Source organism: Impatiens glandulifera, chromosome 1 (genome assembly GCF_907164915.1).
Source record: "Impatiens glandulifera chromosome 1, dImpGla2.1, whole genome shotgun sequence".
Lineage (NCBI taxonomy): Eukaryota > Viridiplantae > Streptophyta > Magnoliopsida > Ericales > Balsaminaceae > Impatiens > Impatiens glandulifera.
Window position 1 is genome coordinate 154,748,089 of NC_061862.1, and position 23,377 is coordinate 154,771,465.

The 23,377-nt window shown below is 34.1% G+C and overlaps 3 protein-coding genes across 7 annotated transcripts; 1 reads left to right on the forward strand and 2 right to left on the reverse strand.

Annotated features, from left to right (window-relative positions):
* The first annotated feature begins 1,109 nt into the window (after nt 1-1,109).
* LOC124916943 (60S ribosomal protein L44) lies at nt 1,110-2,366 on the forward strand. The gene is made up of 4 exons (XM_047457602.1): nt 1,110-1,173; nt 1,717-1,896; nt 1,990-2,064; nt 2,152-2,366. Exons 1-4 carry the CDS (start codon nt 1,171-1,173, stop codon nt 2,209-2,211), a joined length of 318 nt encoding a protein of 105 aa, XP_047313558.1. The 5' UTR covers nt 1,110-1,170; the 3' UTR covers nt 2,212-2,366.
* A 1,988-nt stretch (nt 2,367-4,354) lies between these two features.
* Nucleotides 4,355-6,002, reverse strand: LOC124920282 (calmodulin-7-like). The gene is made up of 2 exons (XM_047460732.1): nt 5,844-6,002; nt 4,355-4,955 (listed from the first exon to the last, which is right to left on the reverse strand). The coding sequence occupies exons 1-2, from the start codon at nt 5,917-5,919 to the stop codon at nt 4,582-4,584; spliced, it is 450 nt and encodes a 149-aa protein (XP_047316688.1). The 5' UTR covers nt 5,920-6,002; the 3' UTR covers nt 4,355-4,581.
* A 10,820-nt stretch (nt 6,003-16,822) lies between these two features.
* Nucleotides 16,823-22,344, reverse strand: LOC124920283 (stomatal closure-related actin-binding protein 1-like). 5 transcript variants are annotated; one of them, XM_047460733.1, is made up of 13 exons: nt 22,202-22,344; nt 21,831-22,131; nt 21,527-21,655; nt 21,353-21,445; nt 20,866-21,006; nt 20,453-20,521; nt 19,804-19,887; nt 19,080-19,260; nt 18,520-18,636; nt 18,236-18,429; nt 17,350-17,499; nt 17,219-17,256; nt 16,823-16,874 (listed from the first exon to the last, which is right to left on the reverse strand). In XM_047460733.1, the coding sequence occupies exons 2-13, from the start codon at nt 22,110-22,112 to the stop codon at nt 16,838-16,840; spliced, it is 1,515 nt and encodes a 504-aa protein (XP_047316689.1). In that variant the 5' UTR covers nt 22,113-22,131; nt 22,202-22,344; the 3' UTR covers nt 16,823-16,837. The 5 variants fall into 5 exon arrangements, with proteins under 5 accessions (XP_047316689.1, XP_047316691.1, XP_047316690.1 ...); XM_047460735.1 differs by having other exon boundaries at nt 21,831-22,116; nt 22,202-22,343; XM_047460734.1 differs by having other exon boundaries at nt 21,831-22,124; nt 22,202-22,331.
* Nucleotides 22,345-23,377: the final 1,033 nt, after the last annotated feature.

The following is a 23,377-nucleotide window of genomic DNA, read 5'->3' on the forward strand; positions in this document are numbered from 1 at the left end:
CTAGCATAATTTCCAAAATAAAAATGCATTATACTAAAATTATTTTTTACTAACTATCATGCTAAAAATGAGTCAACAATTTTAAAATTAAATTTGTTTATTACTAATAGTTAATATTTTTGATAGTCGACTAATAAGTCTATATTCATTATATTCTCTTATTATTATAAATGTGTGTAATGACCTAATAGTTATAACATATTATTCATCGTTAGAATGGTTACAATGGCGCTGAACTGAAAAATTAAATGGTTGCGATCGGTTTGGTAAGGTTTGGTAAAAAGGAAACCATAATAAATTTGGTTTGACCGATTCGGTTTTATTTGAACGGTTTAGGTTCAATTTGATCGTTTTACTTAAACCATTAATGAGATAGGTATACTAACTAGAAGTAGGAGAAGTTCTCGTCGAAGAGAAAATCTCCATTTAGGAAATATCTGAAATCAAGTGACGAAAAACTAGTTGTGTTATAGTCATTATATATGTGGTAAGCATATTTAGAGAGTCATCTTGTAGCTCAAGTGGAATCCATCCGACTCTAGACTAAGCTTCAATAGAGAACAATTTGGCACATCTTCTATTCCTCGAATTAAAGAAGTTAAATTTTGGATTTTTATGAGTGAAAGATAATCAACTCATTTTTTTCGGGTGTGATATGATAATTTTTTTTAAAAAAAAATTCGAATAAATATATATTTTGTATTTATTTTTCACATAATTTTGAGATAACATAATTTTGTGTACGATTTATCAATTTAAATGTATCTTTTGAATAATTTAAAAATTGAAGAGATAGAGATTAAAATAAGAAAACTTTGGGAGGAAGCTTCAAATGACTTAAAAGATAATAGTTTCAGTCTAATATAACACAATACAAAATTCGAGGAGTTCCATTTGGTAAACACTGTAAAAGTTCAAGTTTAAGATTATTAATTGAGTAATTATTTTAATATTATGTTTTTTAATAACCAAATATTTCTGATTCCAAACAAAACCTTGTTATGTTAAGTGGGCTGACTTTGAATTACAGAGAGGCCCATTCATGATACTAAACCCATAACGGGCCTTGCCCTAGCCCATTTCTTATCTCTGTAATGAAATATAAAGCATTTTTCTGAAGCAAGGTAAAGAAATTCTGCGCAGCCGCTTGCAATCTCATATCGCTCAACAATGGTAAATCTCTCTCTCTTTCTCTCTCTTGTATGAACAATATGATCTATACATCTGTTCTAGTTTCTTCATATAATCTCGTATTATCTGTGATTTACTTATATGCTGAACTTCTTATTTGATGATTTGATTAAGTATTAGCTGGTTTAGGAGTTTGGCGATAAAATCGTTTGATTCTGGGTTCTGTAAATTCATTATAAGACGAATTTTTGACAAAATGTATCCAACCCTGATTTCATTTCCACGATTTCATCCATCTGTCAGATTTGTTATATAATTTCCATCAAATTCATGTTTTAGATGTTGCAAGATCGACTATTTCTATATGGGTTTCAGTTTTGTTGATACATGATCTATTATTCAATGTTGCCTTCAGCAAAGTTGAACTGATTAGCACTCAGATTTTCCCTAAATTTTCCTTTTTTTTTATGAGTACTTGTATCAATATATGAGCTTAGATTCTGATTTATGGGTCTTGATAAGTATAATGGAAACCCAATTAGGTTTCAGTTCAATCTAGGTTAACTAACTTGTATGGTCTTGCAGGTGAACGTGCCAAAGACCAAGAAGACTTACTGCAAGTCTAAGGAGTGCAAAAAGCACACCTTACACAAGGTCACCCAGTACAAGAAGGGTAAGGATAGTTTGGCAGCTCAAGGAAAAAGGCGTTATGACAGGAAACAATCTGGTTATGGTGGACAAACTAAGCCTGTTTTCCACAAGAAGGTTTGAATTCTTCATTTCATTTTTTGATTTCATGTATTGATTTTGGATGCTGGATGTTTGGTTCTTTATATTTTGATACTTTGTTTGTTTTAGGCCAAAACTACAAAGAAGATTGTCTTGAGGTTGCAGTGTCAAAGTTGCAAGCATATGTCTCAACATCCAATCAAGGTCAGTTTTTTTGTAGCATTTAGGTTTACTTATAAACCTTAGATTAATATGGGTTTTGTAAAACTGAATTGGAATTTATTTGGGCAGAGGTGCAAGCATTTTGAGATTGGTGGAGACAAGAAGGGCAAGGGAACTTCTCTATTTTAAGTTAGAAATTTCAGAATATGTTTCTGTTTTGATTATGACTGTTGGTTTTATCTTGTTGATTGCTATGTTACTTTGATGTTTCAATAGTTTGTTTTTTTATCAAGATTGTTAAAACTCTTCTTGGGAGTCTACTATATTTAATTTCAAGTTCTTAACATGCTGCAATTACTTTTATGTCATAAAAAATTTATATTTTCTAAAACATCATTTATTTAAACTGTTTATTAATGATTGTTTTCTAATATTTTCAAACTTTATGAAGGTTATGTTTTCATTCCAAATCAGTTGCTCTTTACTTCTGGTATCACTTCATATATATCAATTATGGACTCATTATTGGGACTCTGGATTTGATGTTCTATTTTCTCTCCATTTTGTCATTATGTTTAGCCCGTATTGAATTTTTATAATTCAATAATTTAAACTGATGTTTCATTTCTATGTCTTCATACAAGTATTTTACAGAACCATCTGTTTATAGAGAAAGGATATGTGTTCACAATCTGTGGCTTCACTTGGCTTAACTCACAAGCTTAGGTCTAAGTCTATTAGCCACTCGATAGATGAAACTATGTAAGTTCTTTTTTGAAAATTGTACAAATTATAATAATCGTTTTAAGTACAACAAATGTAAATGGTCCATGTAAATTCTTCTTCTATTGACCAAGTTCTTTATGATCAATCTTAATACTGAAAACATTTTAGTTTTGTAAGTTATAAATCTGTAAACTTATTATTTGTTAATATAGGATGAGGATCTAAAAGACAAGTTTAGGGTAAAATAATTTTAATTTTTGAATTTAGTATTTAACACTTGTGACAAAATATCACTTAAAAATATTAATTATGGTAAAATTGTTTGATCATATTTTACTAAAATTTTGACCATTTTAAAATTAAATTGAAAAGTAACAAAACTTTAAAATATATATCAAATTTTAAAATGTGTTTAATATGTTATTCATGTCGATTTGTTACTAGAAGATAAGATTAAGTATAAAAAAAGAAACATGAAGGTTCTTTAAATAAGATAATCTAGGTTTTAAAAATGATATAATTTAAATTAGGTCATATTATATATTTATGCTAGCCTCTTCCAACATAATAAATTCCATTCAAAAGGAAATTGAAAAAACAAATAAATCAATGACCATAAAAATATAGAAAAAATTATAAGCTGTCCAGCAAATTTTTATAGGAATTGTCCCGTTTTGGTTTGTTTTTTAGTTGATCAGAACTGATATTTGTATTTTCTACCCCAAAACTAATTTATTTATTATTTATATTTTACAATATTTTTTAATTTTTTTTTGCATAATACAAAATTTTAATATATTACATAAAAATACTATTTTACTTAATCTTAGAATATATATTTTTAGAGAATACGATATACAGTGAAATCAACTTATATTCCCCGAATATATATATTAATTTTAATGAATATAATATAAAGTAAGATCAACAAATATTCTCCATATATATATATATATTTTGTTAGAGGATATGATATAAAGTGAGATCAACAAATATTCCATAAATCCTTAAGTTAAAAAGTCAAATAAATAGAATCAAAATGAAGGTTTCTTCCTCCTTTATCATTTGACTGTGTTTTTTTTTCACCACACCATTATGTTTAGTTGGATTGAATTTTTCATATTCAAATTTTATATTCGAATAATATTCATAACGGTGGATGGATCGTTTGTTGATCATACTCTTGAGTCAGTGACGGTCTCCTTCTTAACATCAAATGAGAGAATGTCACTGAATATATAGTTGTTTTTATATTTTAAATAAAGAGACACTAAACGTATTTTTCAGTATGAAATCTTTTACAAGTATTTTTTCATTATATATGAGTGTTTGATTACCAACCAATAACACTTTTCAATTTCAATCAAAATATTTGATAGTGTTATGAATATTTGAAGTCATGGAAAAATTACAAAATTGTTAAATTTTTTCATTGGATTTTTAATAATATTTAACATATAAATTTTTATTAACTGTGATGTAATAGAATATAAATTTGCCCAATAAATGACCCAAAATAGCATTTAACTCAATTAGAATATAGTTCCAAGTTGATAAAATAACATAATGCAAGAAAAAGCAAATTTATCAGACTTAATCAAGATGATAAAAATACCAAAACCTATATATAAAAAGAAGCCAAAGTGATGAATATTATAAGCAGCACTACAAAATAATGCAAAACAGGAATGACACACACAAACACAGCAATACAAACTCAAAAGGAAACCCTTTTAAGGTAAAAATCAACAACCTATGATAAAACACTCTTTTCTTATCTTATCTCAGTTGTTCTTCTTTCAAATGACAAATTTTGTTTATTCCCACCCATAATCACTTAGCCATCATAACCTTAACAAACTCCTCATAGTTAATTTGTCCATCACCATCAACATCAGCCTCGCGAATCATCTCATCAACTTCATCATCCGTGAGCTTTTCACCTAGATTCGTCATAACATGACGAAGCTCCGCAGCTGAAATGAATCCATTCTGATCCTTATCGAATACCCTAAAGGCTTCCTTCAACTCCTCCTCAGAATCTGTGTCCTTCATCTTTCTTGCCATTAGATTCAAGAACTCTGGGAAATCAATTGTTCCATTTCCATCTGCATCCACTTCATTTATCATGTCTTGCAGTTCAGCTTCTGTTGGGTTTTGTCCTAGTGATCTCATCACTGTTCCTAGCTCCTTAGTGGTAATGCAACCTGCAAATTGAAATTGCCCCAAAATGGTATGTCAATAATCCATTCCTTTTCAATTCAGCTCAAACAGGACAATTTAGCGTTTGAAAAAAATTCTGTCTTGCAGTTTCAGTGGAAATTAGCAGAAAAGATCGGAACATAAACTTAGAAGCTTACAATGAATGGAAGAACCTAAGAATTTTACAAAACATGGATTTCATATCTATGAATGTTTGAACTCAAAATATAATTTCCAGATTGCTTACTTCAACATACTGTTTTCTTCATAACAGTGGCTAGTGATCCATTCAAGCTATATAAAAATGTTCTAATTTTTTCCCTCTTCTAGCCTAACGCCAAAAAGGAAAAGGATGTCTGGAGCTCATTAGACTACAAGTTCCACTCATCTGATTAAATTGGTTGAGTAGATTTACGGGACTATAACCCTCAGGGATTAAATATCACCCAGAAGGTCCTATGAAGAAGTGAAACCCAACGTTTTCTAAAAAAAAAATTGTTCTAATTCATGATTTGGTTCAGAAACATTCTGGTCCAGTTGTAAACCTAAACTAATGACCTTAAAAAAATACTAATTTGGCTTTACTAGTTTAGGTATCTTTCTTTAGTCCATCCAAGAAATATCTATTTAAGAATGCATTATACAACATATAAAAAGGAAGAAATTAAGATAAGTTTATCAAATTCAATCCATCTAAATTGATATTAGAGATTGGATTTAGTTCATAGAATCCTCAAGGTCTGATTCTCAAATTTTAACTAAAGAAAAACGGCAGTTCCTATGGTCATTCCACAAAATCAGATCAAATCCAGGCATGAAAGAAATATGAAGAATGAAAAAAACTGATACAGATCTGAAAGAAAACAAGGAACTATGAAAGATGGAAACTTTACCATCTCCATCTTTATCGAATAGACTGAAGGCTTCCTTGAATTCGGAGATCTGGTCATCGGTGAGCTGATCTGCCATTTGAATTGACTTTGGAAAGAGAGAGAGAGAGCAAGAACAATCGTGGGTGGGGGAGAGAGATGAAGTGGAATCGCAATGGTGGAACTAAGAACTCAGAAAGCTATTATATAGAAGATCTAAGGAAAGAGACGGCGTTTTATATTCCAAAGTTTTTTTTTTTTTTTGTTATACACATTAAATAAATAAATAATAATATTATTATTATAAGTTTTAGTAAAATTAAGACTTTGTTTGAGAGAATACAAAATTTTCTTAGTCAATATTCTAAATAGTTGGCCCAGTTCATATTTTAGGTTGTTTTTTTTTTTATCGAATATAGTTAAATTTTAATTTTATTTATGAAGCTATCAATCAAAATTTTAGTTGTTTGAGATTTATTAAATGAACAAATTACATGTTATATATTCTACTAAATTGATTTAGTGGAAAAAGTTAAGAAATTAAAGTGTTCGATTATTAATTACGGTGAGTTGTCGCGATAGTTCTTAAAAAAACGTAAAAACGTGTGTAATCTTATTTTAACGTAATATTTTTATTAATTTGTCACGTTTTTTAAATAAAAAGGTATTTTGAGACGTTTATAAACATATTTCTTTTTAAAAACGGAGTATTATTTTTTGAGATTTACTTATTCTAATTTGTTAAAGTTGTTTTTGGATGATTACAAAAATGTGTAATTTAATGAAAATTTTGAGAAATTTTGAATATAGATAAATTTTGTATTTTTGTTCAAATAAAGACATAACATTGTGTGCGGTCTATCACTTTGAACGTATTTGTGTTTTAAATTGAATATTTTTGAGATATATGCGTTCAAAATTGTGGAATACGAATACATTTTGAATGCCTTAATAAATGTGTATAAATATATTAGAAAATCGAAAAAAATTAAAGAATTACTCCTATGTGATTAATAAGAGCGATTAGTTATGAAAAAACCTTAAATAGTTAAAATTATAATAGTTAAAGCTTATGTGGTATAACTCAAAATTTGAATCCATCTACTAAAAATATCTAAATTAGAGACTAAATAATAATTCCGCCTTAAACATGATATGAAATTAGTAATATAATTTTTCGAACTTAATATAAAAAAGAAAAGAAAAAGACCAAAATATTCATTTAGGTCAAGTGGGTTAGTGGTCCCATTCGCATCTGGCGACTAACCGGTTCTTTTCTTTTGCGGTATTTTGTTGACCGAATATAAACATTTTAATATAAGTTTTTAATTATTATTATTTTATTTTTTGTTTTAATAAACTATTATGTATTTGGCTTTAATTTAAGACTTTTTTTTTTAATTATAATAAACCTAAAGTTTTGATATCAACCATACAAATAAAAGTTCAATAATTATTTTAAGAGATTTAGAAGGATCATTTAAATCTTCTTGAACATTCAAGAGAAAGTTTTTAAAAACAAAATTATGAAAGAGAGTTGATTTTTAATGTTTTTAAAACTTATGGTATAAATGAAAATAAACGAGACTTTTAAGTTGGAGAGTCACTATCTTATTTGAATTTTTTTATAAATAAATTATTCAAATTATAAATTAAATTAATTAGAATATCATCTATTTCTTATATATATTTATAATATATTTTTAAATAGAATAATTTCATAGTCTTAAATTATTAAGTTTGAAATTCCAATTGAAAAAAAAAACTCAAATTTAATTATTGGATCATAATTTTTAAATTAAAATTTCAAAAAATACTTTAATATTTTATTATTTATATTCATTCTACTAATACATTTTCAAAATAGTAACATATAGGGTCTTGTATGGTTGAATTTATTTAAATAATCAAAATAAAAAATATCATTTTAATACCTCTCTCATTTAGTATGTTACTCAATTCATCAACTAAAATATTAAAATAATTTATATTTTAAATTATTATTTTATCATTATATATTAATAATGATAATATAGTGATAAAGTTTTACACTTTGTCATTTTGGGTGTCCCACTCAAAGCTTACCCTTCCAACCAGGGTCTCTACTTACTTATTACAACTATCCCCACTTTTTACTTATATTACACTATATGTTACTCAATTAACACACACTAATCTTACACAACTCTATTAACCTGCCTCATTTATACCCTTTAACTCGCACACTCAATTAAAATTCTCTAGATTCTTCTATTATGAAACTCTAATCCTATTCTCTACCTCTCTTTATCTCTCTTCTCTCGCAGATGTTTCTCTCTTCTCACATTAGTCGACCCTCCACCTCTTGCCTCTCTATTCGATTATGTTCTTCACATTTTTCGATTCTCCGAATAGAAATGAGCCGGAATCGGTAGATTTTTTGAAGGATTCATAGGTCCCTAAATCGATGTCGAATTTTTAGGAGCCGGTGTGGCCGAATTCGACTCTAGAAGGGTTCGAAAGCCTATTTTCACTGTCGGCGGACTCCTTGGTGGCCGAAACGTTGCCGCCAGAGCCCGGGAAGACGAAGAACGAGACAACGGTTGAAATGGAGAGGAGAGCCAGGTTTTTGGCTATGCTTGCTATTCTCTTCCCTCTTGCGATGACACTTCCTAAATTCTAATAGGTGATATTATTTTTATTTTTATTTTTGGCGATGCATGTTAATAGATCTATGGTTACTTAAATTTAACTGAAATTATAAAAAATTAAATCATTTAGTCACCACATATTGAAATGTTAGGAGACATATGTCACGGGCTAAAATTCGACCCGTGCGGCACTAAGCTAAATCGACCCTGATTCTAGCTTAGAAAGCCTTTCTAAACACAATGCAAGAAGAACTCAAACGCAAGAAAGGACTTAGAGAGAGAAAACACTTGAGAATAAGATTATATTGAAAGAATGCTTGATAATTACAATGAAATACCTTCAGGGTATTTATAGGACTTACATGTGTTAAATTAGGAATTACGTCTAATTACAATTTAATTACACTAATTTAGGATATTCCTTCCATAGCAAGAATATCCCTACCTAATTTAGAATATCTCTAGTAATTTCTTCCTTAATTAGAATATATATTCTAATCCCTTCCTTGATTAGAATATATCTTCCAATCCCTTCCTTAATTAGATTATATTCCAATCTCTTCCTTGATTAGAAGATTCGCTGGGCCCACGTAGGCAACTGGGCCTCCCCTTGGGCTAACAAGATTAGCGCACTATCAGACCAAGACTCTAATGAGCCTCGACATCCCCTGGATTGGGTCGTGACCCTAATTGGCCGCGACATACTCCCCCACCTTAGTCGTGGCCGTACTCGGTTCGACTTTGGCCTGATACTCTTCAACCTCTTCCTTGAAACATTCCCCACACGGTCCCTCGTATCTGTGCACAAGTCCCTTGAGCACAGATTACATAGACTTGCATTCTGGAATATCATGGAAGTACACCTTGTGGCTCGATGTTTGCACCCCATAAAAATGGGACGTGACATACTCCCCCGCCTAAGTCGTGGCCGTCCTCGGCACGACCCTAGACCGGTGCATGGTGATCTTCTTTCTGGCATCCCCTGAGCGCTCTTCCTCCCCCTTTGCACGTCACGGCATTGGGTGCACTTATGGTCGCCAGCCTTAACCGATATAAGACGTTTCCCACACATCTCTCGATTGAACACGGTCTCTTGAATCTGCGCACAAGCCCCTTGAGCACATACCGCATAGACTTCAACAGTTGCGGGGGCAACTTCCCCCTTTCCATCGTCCCCTTTCATGACTGCACACCCTCTTAGATCTGCCCCTCTCTTCATATTCTCGGTGTCTCCCTCTGAATATGTCCGAGCACGATCTGCTTCCTTTCCCACGGACTTGGTGCGAGTGAAGGCAGACTGACTTTGGACCACGTTGCCTGTGGCCAAACCTTGTGGATCTGATGGTTGTGTGTTGTCTTTGGCCTTGAGCCCCTCGAAGGCTTCGACACACGCTATCTGGACTTCCTCAGGTACTTCTTCTTTTCCCTTGGACCCGTTCCCATCACCCATCTTGGCAAAAGTGGCAAATATCTCTTTACCATGTTTGCGACCTCGAACGAATCGCATCGCCGAGAATCTGCTTATTCCCTCTGATTCTCTCCTTGCTGGAATCACGCTAGTCTTCCCGTGATCCAAAATGATTAAGGAATCGGAATAAGGCATTATGCAAGCGCGTACCTGATCGCACCATTCGAGTCCCAACACTACGTCGTAGTCTTCCATTGGGACCAAGGTAAATGAGACTGTCCCATTCCAGCCTCCGATCCTGGTGTGCACTCTCCTAGCCTCCCCATTTACCGGCTTGGCTACATCGAAGGACTTCACCGTCCCTCTTGTTGGGCTGATCCGCAGACCCAACACCTTGGCTACTCCTTCTCGCATGAAGTTGTGCGTAGCCCCTGTGTCTACTAGTGCCTTGATGCGCTTTCCCCCGATCCAAGCTTCCACAAACAAAGAGCCCCTCCTTGTTCCCTTGTCCGGCTTCGCAACACTAGTCTTCACAGCATTGAGCAGTTTTAAGGATCCTATTTGAGTCTCTTCTTCCTCATCAGAGGACTCAGTTCCTTTAACTGCTGCAACCTTTTCCCCCTTAAACGGGCACATATACTTTATGTGATTATGGGCACCACAAATATAACAGGCTCTTGGCTTCTCCGACTCGTCGGCTTGCCTCCCTGAGTTTTTATGTGCATGCCCCTTCTTAGATGAACGGTCTCCCCCACATTTCTCCTGGTCCTGTGGTCGGTCTCCTCCACCTTCTTCTCCATCATCCCTGATGAACTTCGGCCTGTCCACAGACACTTTGAGCTCTATCAGTCTTTCTGCAACCGCTATTGCCTCGGAAACGTTCCGCACTTTGGCCCTTTGCAGCTCCAACTGTGCCCAAGTCTTGAGGCCATTAACAAACGCAAACAGTGTCTCCTGTTCCGTTAGACTAGGTAACTCGAGCATCAACTCCTGGAATTCCTTCACATACTCCTTGATGGTTCCTTTGTGCACAAGTTGACTCAACCTTTTCCTTGCCTCGTACTCGGCATTCTCTGGGAAGAATTGGCGTTTGAACTCGGTCTTGAAGTCTTCCCACGTTTCCATCCTCAAGGTCCCTCGTTCAATATCTCCTTCTCGCCTCCTCCACCATAGCAACGCCATCTCTTGTAGGAAGAAAGGTGCCGTCTCCAACTTGTCACGATCATCAAGTATGCTTGATGCCCGAAAGTACCTCTCCATGTTCCAAAGGAAGTCCTCCACTTCCCTTGCACTCCTCGAGCCTTTGAATGGAGTTGGCTTAGGAACATCCATCCGTTGAGGTGTCGCACCTCTATGTTCCCCTCCATTCCTCGCAATCCGCCTTTCCATCGATTCTAGCCTCCCCAAGATCTCCCTCTTGAGGGTCTCGACCATCGCATGGACTTCTCCCCGGATTGGATCAAGCACCTTCTGGCAGATGTCATTAACCTCCCCTCGAACCAATCCTAGCACTTCATCCTGAATGCTACGATTCGAACCGTTAATGATCCCCATTAACTCATTCTCCAACTTTTCAGCACCCTCGTCCAACATCGTCACCTTCTCGGCCACCGCGCTAAACACTTCGAGAGCTTCTTGGTGATCGCTCATGCCTTCTTCAAGCCGGGTCACCCGCGCTTCCATGGCAGCACCTCTCTCGACGGACTTATCCCTCTTGGATCCCTTGTCCTTATGTTGGCCGGTCGGAACCTTAGTGACGGTAGTTCGTGAATCCATTTCTTGCAGCTTGAATGCGGAAATTCAACCTTGCTCTGATACCACTTGTCACGGGCTAAAATTCGACCCGTGCGGCACTAAGCTAAATCGACCCTGATTCTAGCTTAGAAAGCCTTTCTAAACACAATGCAAGAAGAACTCAAACGCAAGAAAGGACTTAGAGAGAGAAAACACTTGAGAATAAGATTATATTGAAAGAATGCTTGATAATTACAATGAAATACCTTCAGGGTATTTATAGGACTTACATGTGTTAAATTAGGAATTACGTCTAATTACAATTTAATTACACTAATTTAGGATATTCCTTCCATAGCAAGAATATCCCTACCTAATTTAGAATATCTCTAGTAATTTCTTCCTTAATTAGAATATATATTCTAATCCCTTCCTTGATTAGAATATATCTTCCAATCCCTTCCTTAATTAGATTATATTCCAATCTCTTCCTTGATTAGAAGATTCGCTGGGCCCACGTAGGCAACTGGGCCTCCCCTTGGGCTAACAAGATTAGCGCACTATCAGACCAAGACTCTAATGAGCCTCGACATCCCCTGGATTGGGTCGTGACCCTAATTGGCCGCGACATACTCCCCCACCTTAGTCGTGGCCGTACTCGGTTCGACTTTGGCCTGATACTCTTCAACCTCTTCCTTGAAACATTCCCCACACGGTCCCTCGTATCTGTGCACAAGTCCCTTGAGCACAGATTACATAGACTTGCATTCTGGAATATCATGGAAGTACACCTTGTGGCTCGATGTTTGCACCCCATAAAAATGGGACGTGACATATAGCTTCAAATACTCTATGATGATCATTTTTTTGATAGTTGGATCCCTTAATTACATCAGAATTTAGGCCATGTTTACTGCATAAACAAACAAACTCCCTATTGTGAAAATGTTTAGTAGTAATAAAATACAAAAATGGACATAAATATCCATATCTTCATCAACAAAAACTGACATATTCCTCCTTTCAACACAAAAACTGACATATTCTTCCCTTCAACACAAAACTGACATATGCCACCTTCAATAGTCTCCTTCTAGTCGATTCATCTTTGTTATCAACTCCTAAAGTCCATTAGCTTCATTTAATTCTATCAAGTAGTCTATACACTCCTGTACTAAGTACATATCCATTACTAAAACATGTGGTAAGTGCATGCCTTGTGTTGAGCTTCTTTTTTTTCCATATGTGAGGTCTTGTAGTTGTTATGCCCTTTTGCCTTAAGTATTTCCACCATGCATCCTTGTAGGCTTAGAAAAACAAAGTTCAATGTTGTGTGTGATAAATCCTCAAAGTTTGATTCCAATGCCCTTAGAAATGCACCAACTGTATATGATAATGTCTTAACCTACAATGATTGTAATGCTCTAAACCATCCAAATTTCATTAATGTTAGTGTCTGGGCTGTTTGATGGTTAAAATTCAAGATGAATGTTAAACTCATCACTATTGGCAACATGTCTAAGTTTTGGATCATTATCTTTTATGTGAGGTCTATCATTGTCTTGTTGAATTATGATATCCTTATTTGCAAAATTTGGCCATTTATGTTAGATTTATTGGACTAATATATATAAATAATGTGTTTGGGCTATTGTCTATTCAGAACCCAATTGATAAAGTGATCCACTAAAGTATTTTGGTTATTGGGCTAAGTCATGTTTGGTTATTAGTATTGTACGATTTATTATGTGTAGAAACCGTCAATTTATTTATTATTTATGATGGTTAAATAATAAATAAATAAATAAATATAAAAGGGTTGTGGTTCCCCGATTCACAAGTAGTCAGTTTTCATTTTCTCATTAACCTCCATCGTAAGAGAGAAGAAGGGAGAAAACCGCTTGTAGAATTGGAAGAGCAAACCCAAACTCAAAGATGTTCATCATGAATTCAGGTACTCAAAGATCTTCATCATGAATTCAGGTACGCTTCCGCTTGTTTAATCAACTTATGGACATAGAGAAATTTATGTATTAGGATTGTGATTCATCCATGTTAGATATTATCGATCTATAAGATTATAGATTAAAGCCTGAAAGAAAAGAAATCTAATATGTATTTGTTTAGAATCATGAATTTAGGACTAAAGAAAATTCCTACAATTTAACCTTTATTGCTGGGATAACCTGTAATAATATCACCAAATAAGACTGTTATCCTTACCGTCTTATTTTGGAGACTTGTTATAACTACTCTATGATGACATTTAATGTCTGAGAGTTAAAATTTGTTACTTTGTTTATCAAACATTATTTTGTGATCTTTCTAGTGACTGATTCCAGTGTTTTTATTTCCATTGTACCTCATGGGCGATGGTTCCTTTACCACCTAATTCAGGACAGAGATTAACTGCTAAGTTAACAAGACTACCCGGGAGTAGTGTGAGGGAATCCCGAAAACTAAATAGTAGCTTCTTACCAAGATAGACAGATAACTCGTATAGCTTATGGTCCCTCATAAGAGGTTTGATCGTGTACTTCACATCATGAGTTTATGGCCTGTTTTTTGATTTTTTTGAGCGGGTACATATTGTATGAATAGAAATATCCCAATCTTACCATCAAACAAGCACTCACCATTAATCTCATATACGGGCCTTACCGCTGTACAAAGGAACATAACCTTGATTATGAACCTTTTGTTTTGACAAGTCCTATATGGTTCTTCTTCCCTAGAGACAAGATAGTATCTCTCATTGGTTCTTGTAAGATTGAACCACTTCTCATCAATATGAACTAACATGTTAGTTGCATACTTTTGAATTTGATGATTTTCTGATCATTATCAACTTTTAATGATAATAGGCTAACCTTCAGTCTATTGTACCTATTTTTGTCAGTTAATGTTGACTTAATTGCATTTGTATAAGCTTTGATCAGGCCCTCTTTGAACCACCTCCCAACAGTACTTTTGCTCACCTCCATCTCCTTGGCTATGCTTTTAAGGGTTCCTCTTTTTGATACTTGAATTTGCTTTAGTTTTTTGAATCAAATGCTATTCTTTTTTATTGTGTTCTAACTCTTTTCCTATTGATGACATTAATGAGATTACCTGATTGAATTTGGATCATTGTTGTCTTCCATATAGCACTGATTATTTGATGACTATAGCCAAACTTTTATGCTGCCTCTGTGAGCTTTCCTTTAGGTGGTGCACCATTAATGCAACTCTCGCAACGAAATTTCTTTGATTATCACTAATGTTAGGTTTTTTATTTGACATTGTTTTGATGGTTGAATGTGTAGTAAATGCCTTGTAATGAAATATTTAAAGCATTGTAGAAGGAGGGAAATATTGTACTGTTGTAAAATACCCTCACTGATCATTTTCTGTAAACAACACTATAGCAGTCTGATGTTAATTAAAGAAGTTAATTATCTTTATTTACTTTTTTGTAAGTATTGTAGTATTTTTTTTTATCTTTTCTTACACATTCCATCTACTCACTACACATATAATACATTATTTCTTAATCAACGTGAAAACAGTAACCGTAAAACTTTGAATGGTACATAAGGAGTATATAATAAAAATAATTTAAATATATATTATCTATATTATTAAGATATTATAGAAATACTTTAGATATTAAGATGATTATTAATTTTAAGAATTTATCAGACACAATATTGAACTTTGTTTTTCTAAGCCTACAAGGATGCATGGTGGAAATACTCAAGGCAAAAGGGCATAACAACTACAAGACCACACATATGAAAAAAGAAGTTCAACTTAAGGCAGACACTTTACCACATGTTTTAGTAGTGGATAAGTACTTAGTGAAGGAGAGTATAGACTACTTGGTGAAATTAAATGAAGCTGATGGACTTGAGGAGTTGATAACAAAAGTGAATCAACTAAAAGGAGATTATTGAAGGTGACATATGTCAGTTTTTGTGTTGAAAGAAAGAATATGTCGGTTTTTGTGTTGGCGGGAAGAATAAATCAGTTTTTGTTGATGAAGATAAGGATATTTATGTTAGTTTTTGTATGTTTACTACTACTAAACATCTCCACAGTAGGGAGTTTGTTTATGCAGTAAACATGGCCTAACTTCTGATGTAATTAAGGGTTTCATCTATCAGAAAATGATCATCATAGAGTATTTGAAGGCCAAGTCTCTTAACATTTCAATATGTGGTGACTAAATGTTTTAATTTGTATAATTTCAGTCAAATTTAAGTAACCATAAATCTATTAACATGCATCGCCAAAAATAAAAATAAAAACAATAGCACTTGTTAGAATTCAGGAAGTGTCATCGTAAGAGGGCAGAGAATAACAAGCATAGCCAAAAACCTGACTCTCCTCCATTTCAACCGCCGTCTCGTTCTTCGTCTTCCGACCTCCGTCGGCAACGTTTTGGCCACCAAGGAGTCCACCGACGGTGAAAATAGGCTTTTGAACCCTTCTGGAGTCGAATCCGGCCACACAGGCTCTCAAAAATACAACATCAATTCAGGAACCCATAAATCCTTCAAAAAATCTACCGATTCCGGCTAATTTCTATCCGGAGAATCGAAAAATAGGAAAGACATAATCAGATAGAAAGGCAAGAGGTAGAGGGTCAACCATTGTGAGAAAAGAGAAACATCGGCGAGAAAAGAGAGATAGAGAATAAGATTAGAGTTTCATAATGGAAGAATCTAGAGAATTTTAATTGAGTGAGCGAGTTACAGGGTATAGATAGGGCGGGTTGTGTATAATTAGTGTGTTAATTGAGTGACATATGATGTAATATAAATGAAACGTTAGGATAGTTGTAATAAGTAGAGACCATGATTTTTATTTTTGGAAAAGTAAGATTTGAGTGGGAAGCCTAAAATAGTATATAAAGTTTTGAATAAGACGGAAGGAGTATATATTTTTATAAAACATAGAAATTGTAATAATTTTTACAAATATAGGAATTGCAGTCAATTCTGATGGGATTAAAATTAAATTCCAATTCAATTAGTAAAATTGCTCAGGTTTTTCTCTCCAAAAAAAATAAAAAGAAAAAATACAAAAGAAAAAATTTGAAATTGTATTATATCATGAGTGTTCAATTTAAGAAATGGTTCTTAAATTTAATACAAAGTTCACTTTAAAAAAAAATTAAGAAATGGTTCTTGATTTCTCAAACGTAGATATGAAAAGGAGGTGATGCATCCCATCCATCCATGCAGAATCTTGTTAGTGGAGAGCTAGCTCGAGCTATTCTTATCCAGGTTGTAATCACACCTTAATTGGAACAACAATCTTATAAATCTTAAGTCCTATTACATATTCAGGAGCTGAAACTTGATATTGAAATCAATGTTGTTTAGCATCATCACTCAATTCTATCTCTTTACAAAACATAAGTGTGATTACCCCAATTTGAAATGGTTAATTAAAAACTTGTATCAAATAACAAAAAGGAAATCAGACTCTCCAAAAAATAAATGTTACTTTAGTCCAAACAACCAACAACAACAACAAATCAAGCAATACTAATATATTAATATGACCATTTAACACAACACAAACAGATATTTACATAAATTTTAAGGTTGATGATACATACCAACAGCACGCACACTTACCTAGAGGGAGTTCTATCTTCTGGACCCCCGAGCATTATCTGTCATCACAAAACCGTTGGCTTATTATTATATATATAACCCAAGAGAATGAATGAATGACGCAGTTAAAAGAAATCGAGTGTGTTTATTACGTTACAGTCGTAGGCAAACCGCCTTGCAAGCATAATGGCTGCATTTCTTTCCCTTTCTGATTCAAATGCTAAAACGAATGAAAACCCTTCTTTGGCTTGCCAAAACAGAGCCTGAGCTGCAGCATTCCCACCACCCCTTATCCCGCACACCTATAAAAATGAAAGATCCATCCAACATATTTTAATAATAAATAAGCATTTTACACAAATGTGATCGAGCACATCCTCACATCATGGAAACTAGAGTAAATTAGAAAATGATATTCATTTTTAAATACATCTTCTAGATCACGTTTGAAAATAGACTTTCTGGAGCTGGAACTGAAGCTAAGTTTGGACAAGACAACATTAAACAAATTTATAAGTTATGTTCCAAAACATTATCTATTCTAAATAATCATCTGACCCAAAAAGTGTTTAAAAAAAACGTTTTCTCGTCCAAACCCAGCTCCAGAAAGTGTTCCAAATTGACCACTGTGAGTATCTAAACTTAATCTGGTCCAGATCATAATGCACATTAAAAAACAATAGAGAAACTCTTTCAGCTGGAGGCAGTGTCTAATTGGGATCAGCAAGGGGTAAAAGAAATCGTCTTCAAGTTACAAAAATGTTCTTAATGATATTTGGAGATTTGGATCTTCCTTTCATACCATATGTATATCTAGAAATTCATTTGTGGTTGATTAAAGAAAAAAGAATCAGTGTTTCCAAATAGGGCGTAGAAGATCACTAAACAAGGGGATTGCTAAGGGGATATCCTTTGGATGCTTCATCAAGATCAAAACAACACCAACACTCGATGCTTTTAGGAAATATTGTTGAAACCCGTAAAAAAATTCTGGTTTTAAAATGACAAGACAAATAAGGGAAATTAAAGCCACCATACCTGCATTGAAGTGGAGTAGAATTCCTTGGCAACAGTTTCCTTGCCTCTACACAATTTCATCCTCATCTTTCCCACAATGAGAATGTGGATAGCTTGGGAAAGGTGATTCGTACCATTCATCTGTATCACCACTACATTGAATTCGGTGTCATGTCTTCGCACCAATGCTTCAACATAGTTTCCCAATCCTGGAACTGCATAGAAAAATAAAGCCTTAAAACTGATTAAAGTGAGAAAAATTATGAGAAGTAATTAATATCTTGTATATAGAGCGACAAACAAACCAGGATCAATGGGACTGGTGGTGGTTAATGTGACGAGTTGTTGATCCAAAATCACTTCAACTTGCAGGATTCGACCTACATCAAATGGCTCTGGAGCATACACTGGTTTAGTGGCTCCTGACATTGTGTGGGAAGCAAGAACAAGTAAGCTTCCTGTATGTTGTCTGACAACAAGGATCATTGAAAGGAATAGAGGTCATATTAATATAAAATTGTGGTATTTATTAATCTGTAGGTTCCATTATCGCTCAACACCTTGCAGCAAAATCAAGTTTTCAGCAAGGCCCGAGCATGAACGTGTTGCATCTGATGAAAGAGTTGAGCTCCAACAAGTTGATTGCAATTCGCAAAGCTTGAGTTTTTTTTCTTGGGACTTTCTCAATTTTGATGTACTTAAATTAACTTAGTACAAATGATGTAATGATTTGTTTGGTTTACCGTGGGTGGGGTCAATGAAAAGAATCTCACTTTTCCGAAAAAAGAGAAAAGCTTTGAGTGATTTCAAAGAAATTGGTAAAATAAGAGCAGGAGAAAGGAGACCACGCATTTGTAAAAGATACCTGAGATAAGCTCTTTTTTGCCACCCTCAGTTGTTAGACGGTACCACTGGATCGTACAACTAGAAAGTTCAGGAGCAGTACTAGAGCAAGCTTGGACCCTCAAACATGAACCTAGAGCCTCAAGACCATCAAGTTCGTAAAACTCCACCATGTATTCCTCTACCCTCTTAGTTATTGCAAGCTGGAAGACAAAGCATGACAGAAAAAGAAACCCCATATTAATAATTGGTATGTTCCAATGTGATCAAGATGGATGATCTTCTTAACCAGTCAACTATTAAAATAAAACAGAAAAAGAAAATAAGATATGGAGAAATATTAACATGGCAATACAATTAAAGTTTCTTTGAGGATAGTGTAGCTTTGAAAAGAGCCTAGAATAAGGACATTTCAAGGAAAGTGGTGGGTTGAGAAAGGATCAAGGAGAGTATTGCACAGGATGGGACTTTTTCGAATTGATTCAGATTTAAAAAAAATTATCCCTTTGTAATGTTTGCCTGTCTTTTGACTTTATGTTCATTTCTTGTAAAAACAAGTGAACACACTTGACCAACTTTTCAAAAGAAAAAGGAAATAGCTCCTTAGTGGTATAATACAAATTTGTAGTACCAGCCATGCAGAAGCAGACACAAAACACAGACCTACCCAGACAAAAACACTTAACCAACCAGAGAGAGTGAGAATATAAAATGACAGATGAAAGATACAGGGAGCAATAATACACCTCTTTCTGAAGCTTGAGCGATTGTTTAGATTTCTCGGCAAGCTGAGTTCTCAGTGCTTGAAGCTCATGTTCCATGTCCATAACCTGCAAAAGAGAAGTCAATTTTATTAACAAGCAGCTCAAACAATGAGCATATTTGAGGCCCTGTTGGAAAATCGCCAAAAACATTTGGTGTGGTATATCATCGTTTCTGGGTCATGATCCAAATATTATTCCAGATTATAGTGCAATTTTTTTTTTGCTTCATTTGGTATGAAGATTAGAAATGAGATTCTAAATAATTGTGATTCTTGGCAAACAAAACAAATGTAAATTTTTCTGGATCATAATTTGGATCATAAAACGTGATAATAAATAGGGACCTATTTGTAAAAGGTAGCATGAATATGATAGCTAGATGTAGTTCACAGAAATAAGATATAAATACTACCACCAACAATTTTCATGTTTGAAGTTGGATGTGTGGTGATATCAAAGAATATGGATCACATTCATAAAACTACTTGCAAATAAATCATTTTAACAATATATAACTTAAAAGAATCATGGAACTACATGAGATCATAGGATCCAGAGTACTCCTTTTTATATGTACACCTCATAGTTGATTATACAAAAAGAGTTTCTGTGAACAGAGGCATGCACGCACCTTGCTGGGTTGATGCAGCATTTTAATACGTCTAGCCTCCTGAACTTCCTTCATTAGTTCTTCCGGATCCTTAATACATAAAAAAGATTCACATTTAGAAATGACGATGTTTAAACAACAAAAGTAAAATCTAACAAGCACATCGCCTGAAAATTGATCGTTGGTGCATATGCTGCTGCCGACCAGTTAGACTACTAACATTCATCAATATTGTGAAAACATATTAAATATGGAGAGAACTCAAAGTTCAAGCAAGAATCTGCATTGTCCTGATCAAATATACACTCATTAATTGTTAATTAGGCAAAGGATGGAAGGAAACAAAAAAGAGCAGAATTCAGCAACTCCTTATAAATCTGCTTCTTCTGTAGTGACTTTTTTATGGGTAATTTTCCTGAGAAAGTGAGACAAACCTGATTGCCAGAAGCACGCGATAATTGTTCATGTTCCTGAAGAGCTTCTTCCACTCTCTGAACAGCAGCTCTGGCATTCTCAATTTCTGCCCGAGCAATAGATCTCTCTTCGTCAACAAGTTTCTTAGCATCTTCTGAAGCCTACAAAAAGATCAAAGATTTGAAGACAAATTCATTCCAGGAAAGAACAAGAGCTACAATATAAGACACGCAAGGATTTAACTGGAAACTTAATTGTTCCAAGCTCCTATTTCTAGTAATGGAAATTTGGGTCCAGAAGTGAAGTTATAAGGTAATTCCGAAAGGGAGTATTTGATCAAACTGTAAGTTATAACTCAAGAAATCACTTAAAACCCATGATAGTTCAACATCCGCTCTGAATGATGTTCGATATCCTCCATACGAAGTAGGCAGTGCTTTGTGAACCCTTTAACTATAGTAATATCTAATTCGAAATGCAAATGGACTGCTGGATGGCCTTTTCTACCTTCTTGAAGAAATCTGTGAGCTTCTTCACCTCTGCCTTCTCTAGAATTATCTCACCTTCCCTTTCAGTGAGCTGAACTGCCAACGCTTCAACCTAGACGTTGCGACCACCGTTAAACCACACTCAGAGCAGAAGGTAGCATTAGGAAACAAGTGTTATATAATAAAAACTAACCATAGAAATAGCTTCCTCTATATCATCCTTGTTAGTAACAGACACACGACTTCTAAGTGATTCCAACGCATCTCTGAGCTTTTTCACAAGCGCGTGTTTCTCCACTGGAACTGCCTCCCTAAGTCTACCCTAAATTACCAAATGAACAACTCTTAGATACCACAAAATTGTCTTCTCAAGAAATTACATGCTTCAATTATTTTGATCAGGAAAAATATAACAAGATTGTGTGATATTCTAGGAGTGGCTTTTCCTGCAAACTAGTCCTGGTATTATGAAGTGGCTAAGTTAAACAAACACAAACCTCTTCAGACAACTTAGCTGCAGCAGCCAAACCTTTCGAAAAATTATTGGCAAGGTCACGAACCGAGAGACGCTTCTGCTGCTCAAGGATCTGAGCTGAATCACGTGCAACAGCTTCCTTCATTGCCAATATCTTCTGACCATCATTCACTTCCACAATCTGATTGTTAGCTCCAACTTTGTAAGTCGGAAAACGACTAGACGCAAATATTACATCAGCAGAGACGGGAGAGAGCACATTCTTCTTAATAGAATCACCTAGAACTCGGTCTATCCTCGTCATGATACTGAATCACTTTACACTATTGAAAGTTACACATCAGATTCATAAATCACAAACTCGTGAACTCATTCAAATAGAAGAAGACATACCTACTCAACTCACACTATTCGCTGGAGAAATCAAAGGACCGCATCAATTCGTGCTTCATTTTTGGTAATTTGATTTGCAATTATCAAAATCTGTACATCTTATTCTCTTAATTAATAGAACATCTGTAAACTAAAACCCTAGCATCATGAGATTGTGAAAAAGAAGACATGGAATAAGTAAAAAGAGAAATGAAATTCACTCACGGATCATGCAAAACAACTGATAAGTTTGTTATTCATGCTCCTTCCTTTGGATCATCTGGAGGCAAAACTTAGATGATGTCTGGTAGAGAAATAATGTTCTAGAGTGAAGAAGATGAACTTTAGCAATGGAGGAGAATAAATGGAGAGAGAAAAAGGTTAACGGAAGATGAAGGAAGATGATGACGGTCTGTTAGCTTTGCTTTCTAGAAAGCAAAATTATGTAAAAAGCGTTCTCTCTCTTCTCTCTCTCTATTATAAGTTTCAATTTGGCTCTTTTCTTCGGATTCTTTATTTGGATTATAACGACTACCTTCATTAATCATTATTAGTTCTGTTATTTCACATAAACTTAGGACATGCCTGAGGAAATGGGTTTTACTTGGGTTTCTCTTAAAAACTCTCGAAAAAATTAATTTTTAAATTTTTAGGATCGATTTATCTTTGGATTTATCCTTGGATTGCAAGGATAGAGTGAATGTGAGAATTATCAATTGGAGAGGGAGAGGGAGAGGGAGAGGGAGAGGGAGAGGGAGAGGGAGGTAATTTAAGTATTTAAATGAATAAAATCAATAATTAAATTGTTAGATAAAATAAAATGTTTGAGTTTTAAGATAAAAACTAGATTTTTATCTTAATAACCAAACATAAACCAGCGCTTAATTTCATCCTAACTTTCTGTTAGGATAACAAAATTGTCAAATACCATACTCAAAAATATATATATATATATATATATTATTTAATTTTTAAATTGTCAGATTTTCGGTCGAGAGAGCTGTGGTTAATTTGAATATACGAGAGTAAATGGATATTTTGATCGGGTTGTGAGTTAACTCGCCCATAAACTTAAAACGGTTAAAAATAAAAGAAAAATGCTATAGGTATATTTCAAAATTGCAACATAACAAAAACAAATATAAAGGCTAATAAAATTTTATATTTTAAATTCAAAACTAAATTTGATTAATGCGA

Coding starts and splice junctions, on each gene's coding strand:
- LOC124916943 (XM_047457602.1), top strand. Junction 1,897..1,989: donor AGCCTGTTTTCCACAAGAAG/GTTTGAATTCTT, acceptor TGTTTGTTTTAG/GCCAAAACTACAAAGAAGAT. Junction 2,065..2,151: donor TGTCTCAACATCCAATCAAG/GTCAGTTTTTTT, acceptor TTATTTGGGCAG/AGGTGCAAGCATTTTGAGAT.
- LOC124920282 (XM_047460732.1), bottom strand. CDS start 5,919: ATGGCAGATCAGCTCACCGATGACCAGATCTCCGAATTCAAGGAAGCC. Junction 4,956..5,843: donor ATTCGATAAAGATGGAGATG/GTAAAGTTTCCA, acceptor TTCAATTTGCAG/GTTGCATTACCACTAAGGAG.
- LOC124920283 (XM_047460733.1), bottom strand. CDS start 22,112: ATGACGAGGATAGACCGAGTTCTAGGTGATTCTATTAAGAAGAATGTG. Junction 21,446..21,526: donor TAGAGGAAGCTATTTCTATG/GTTAGTTTTTAT, acceptor CGCAACGTCTAG/GTTGAAGCGTTGGCAGTTCA. Junction 16,875..17,218: donor GAAGATAGAACTCCCTCTAG/GTAAGTGTGCGT, acceptor GTTCCAATTAAG/GTGTGATTACAACCTGGATA.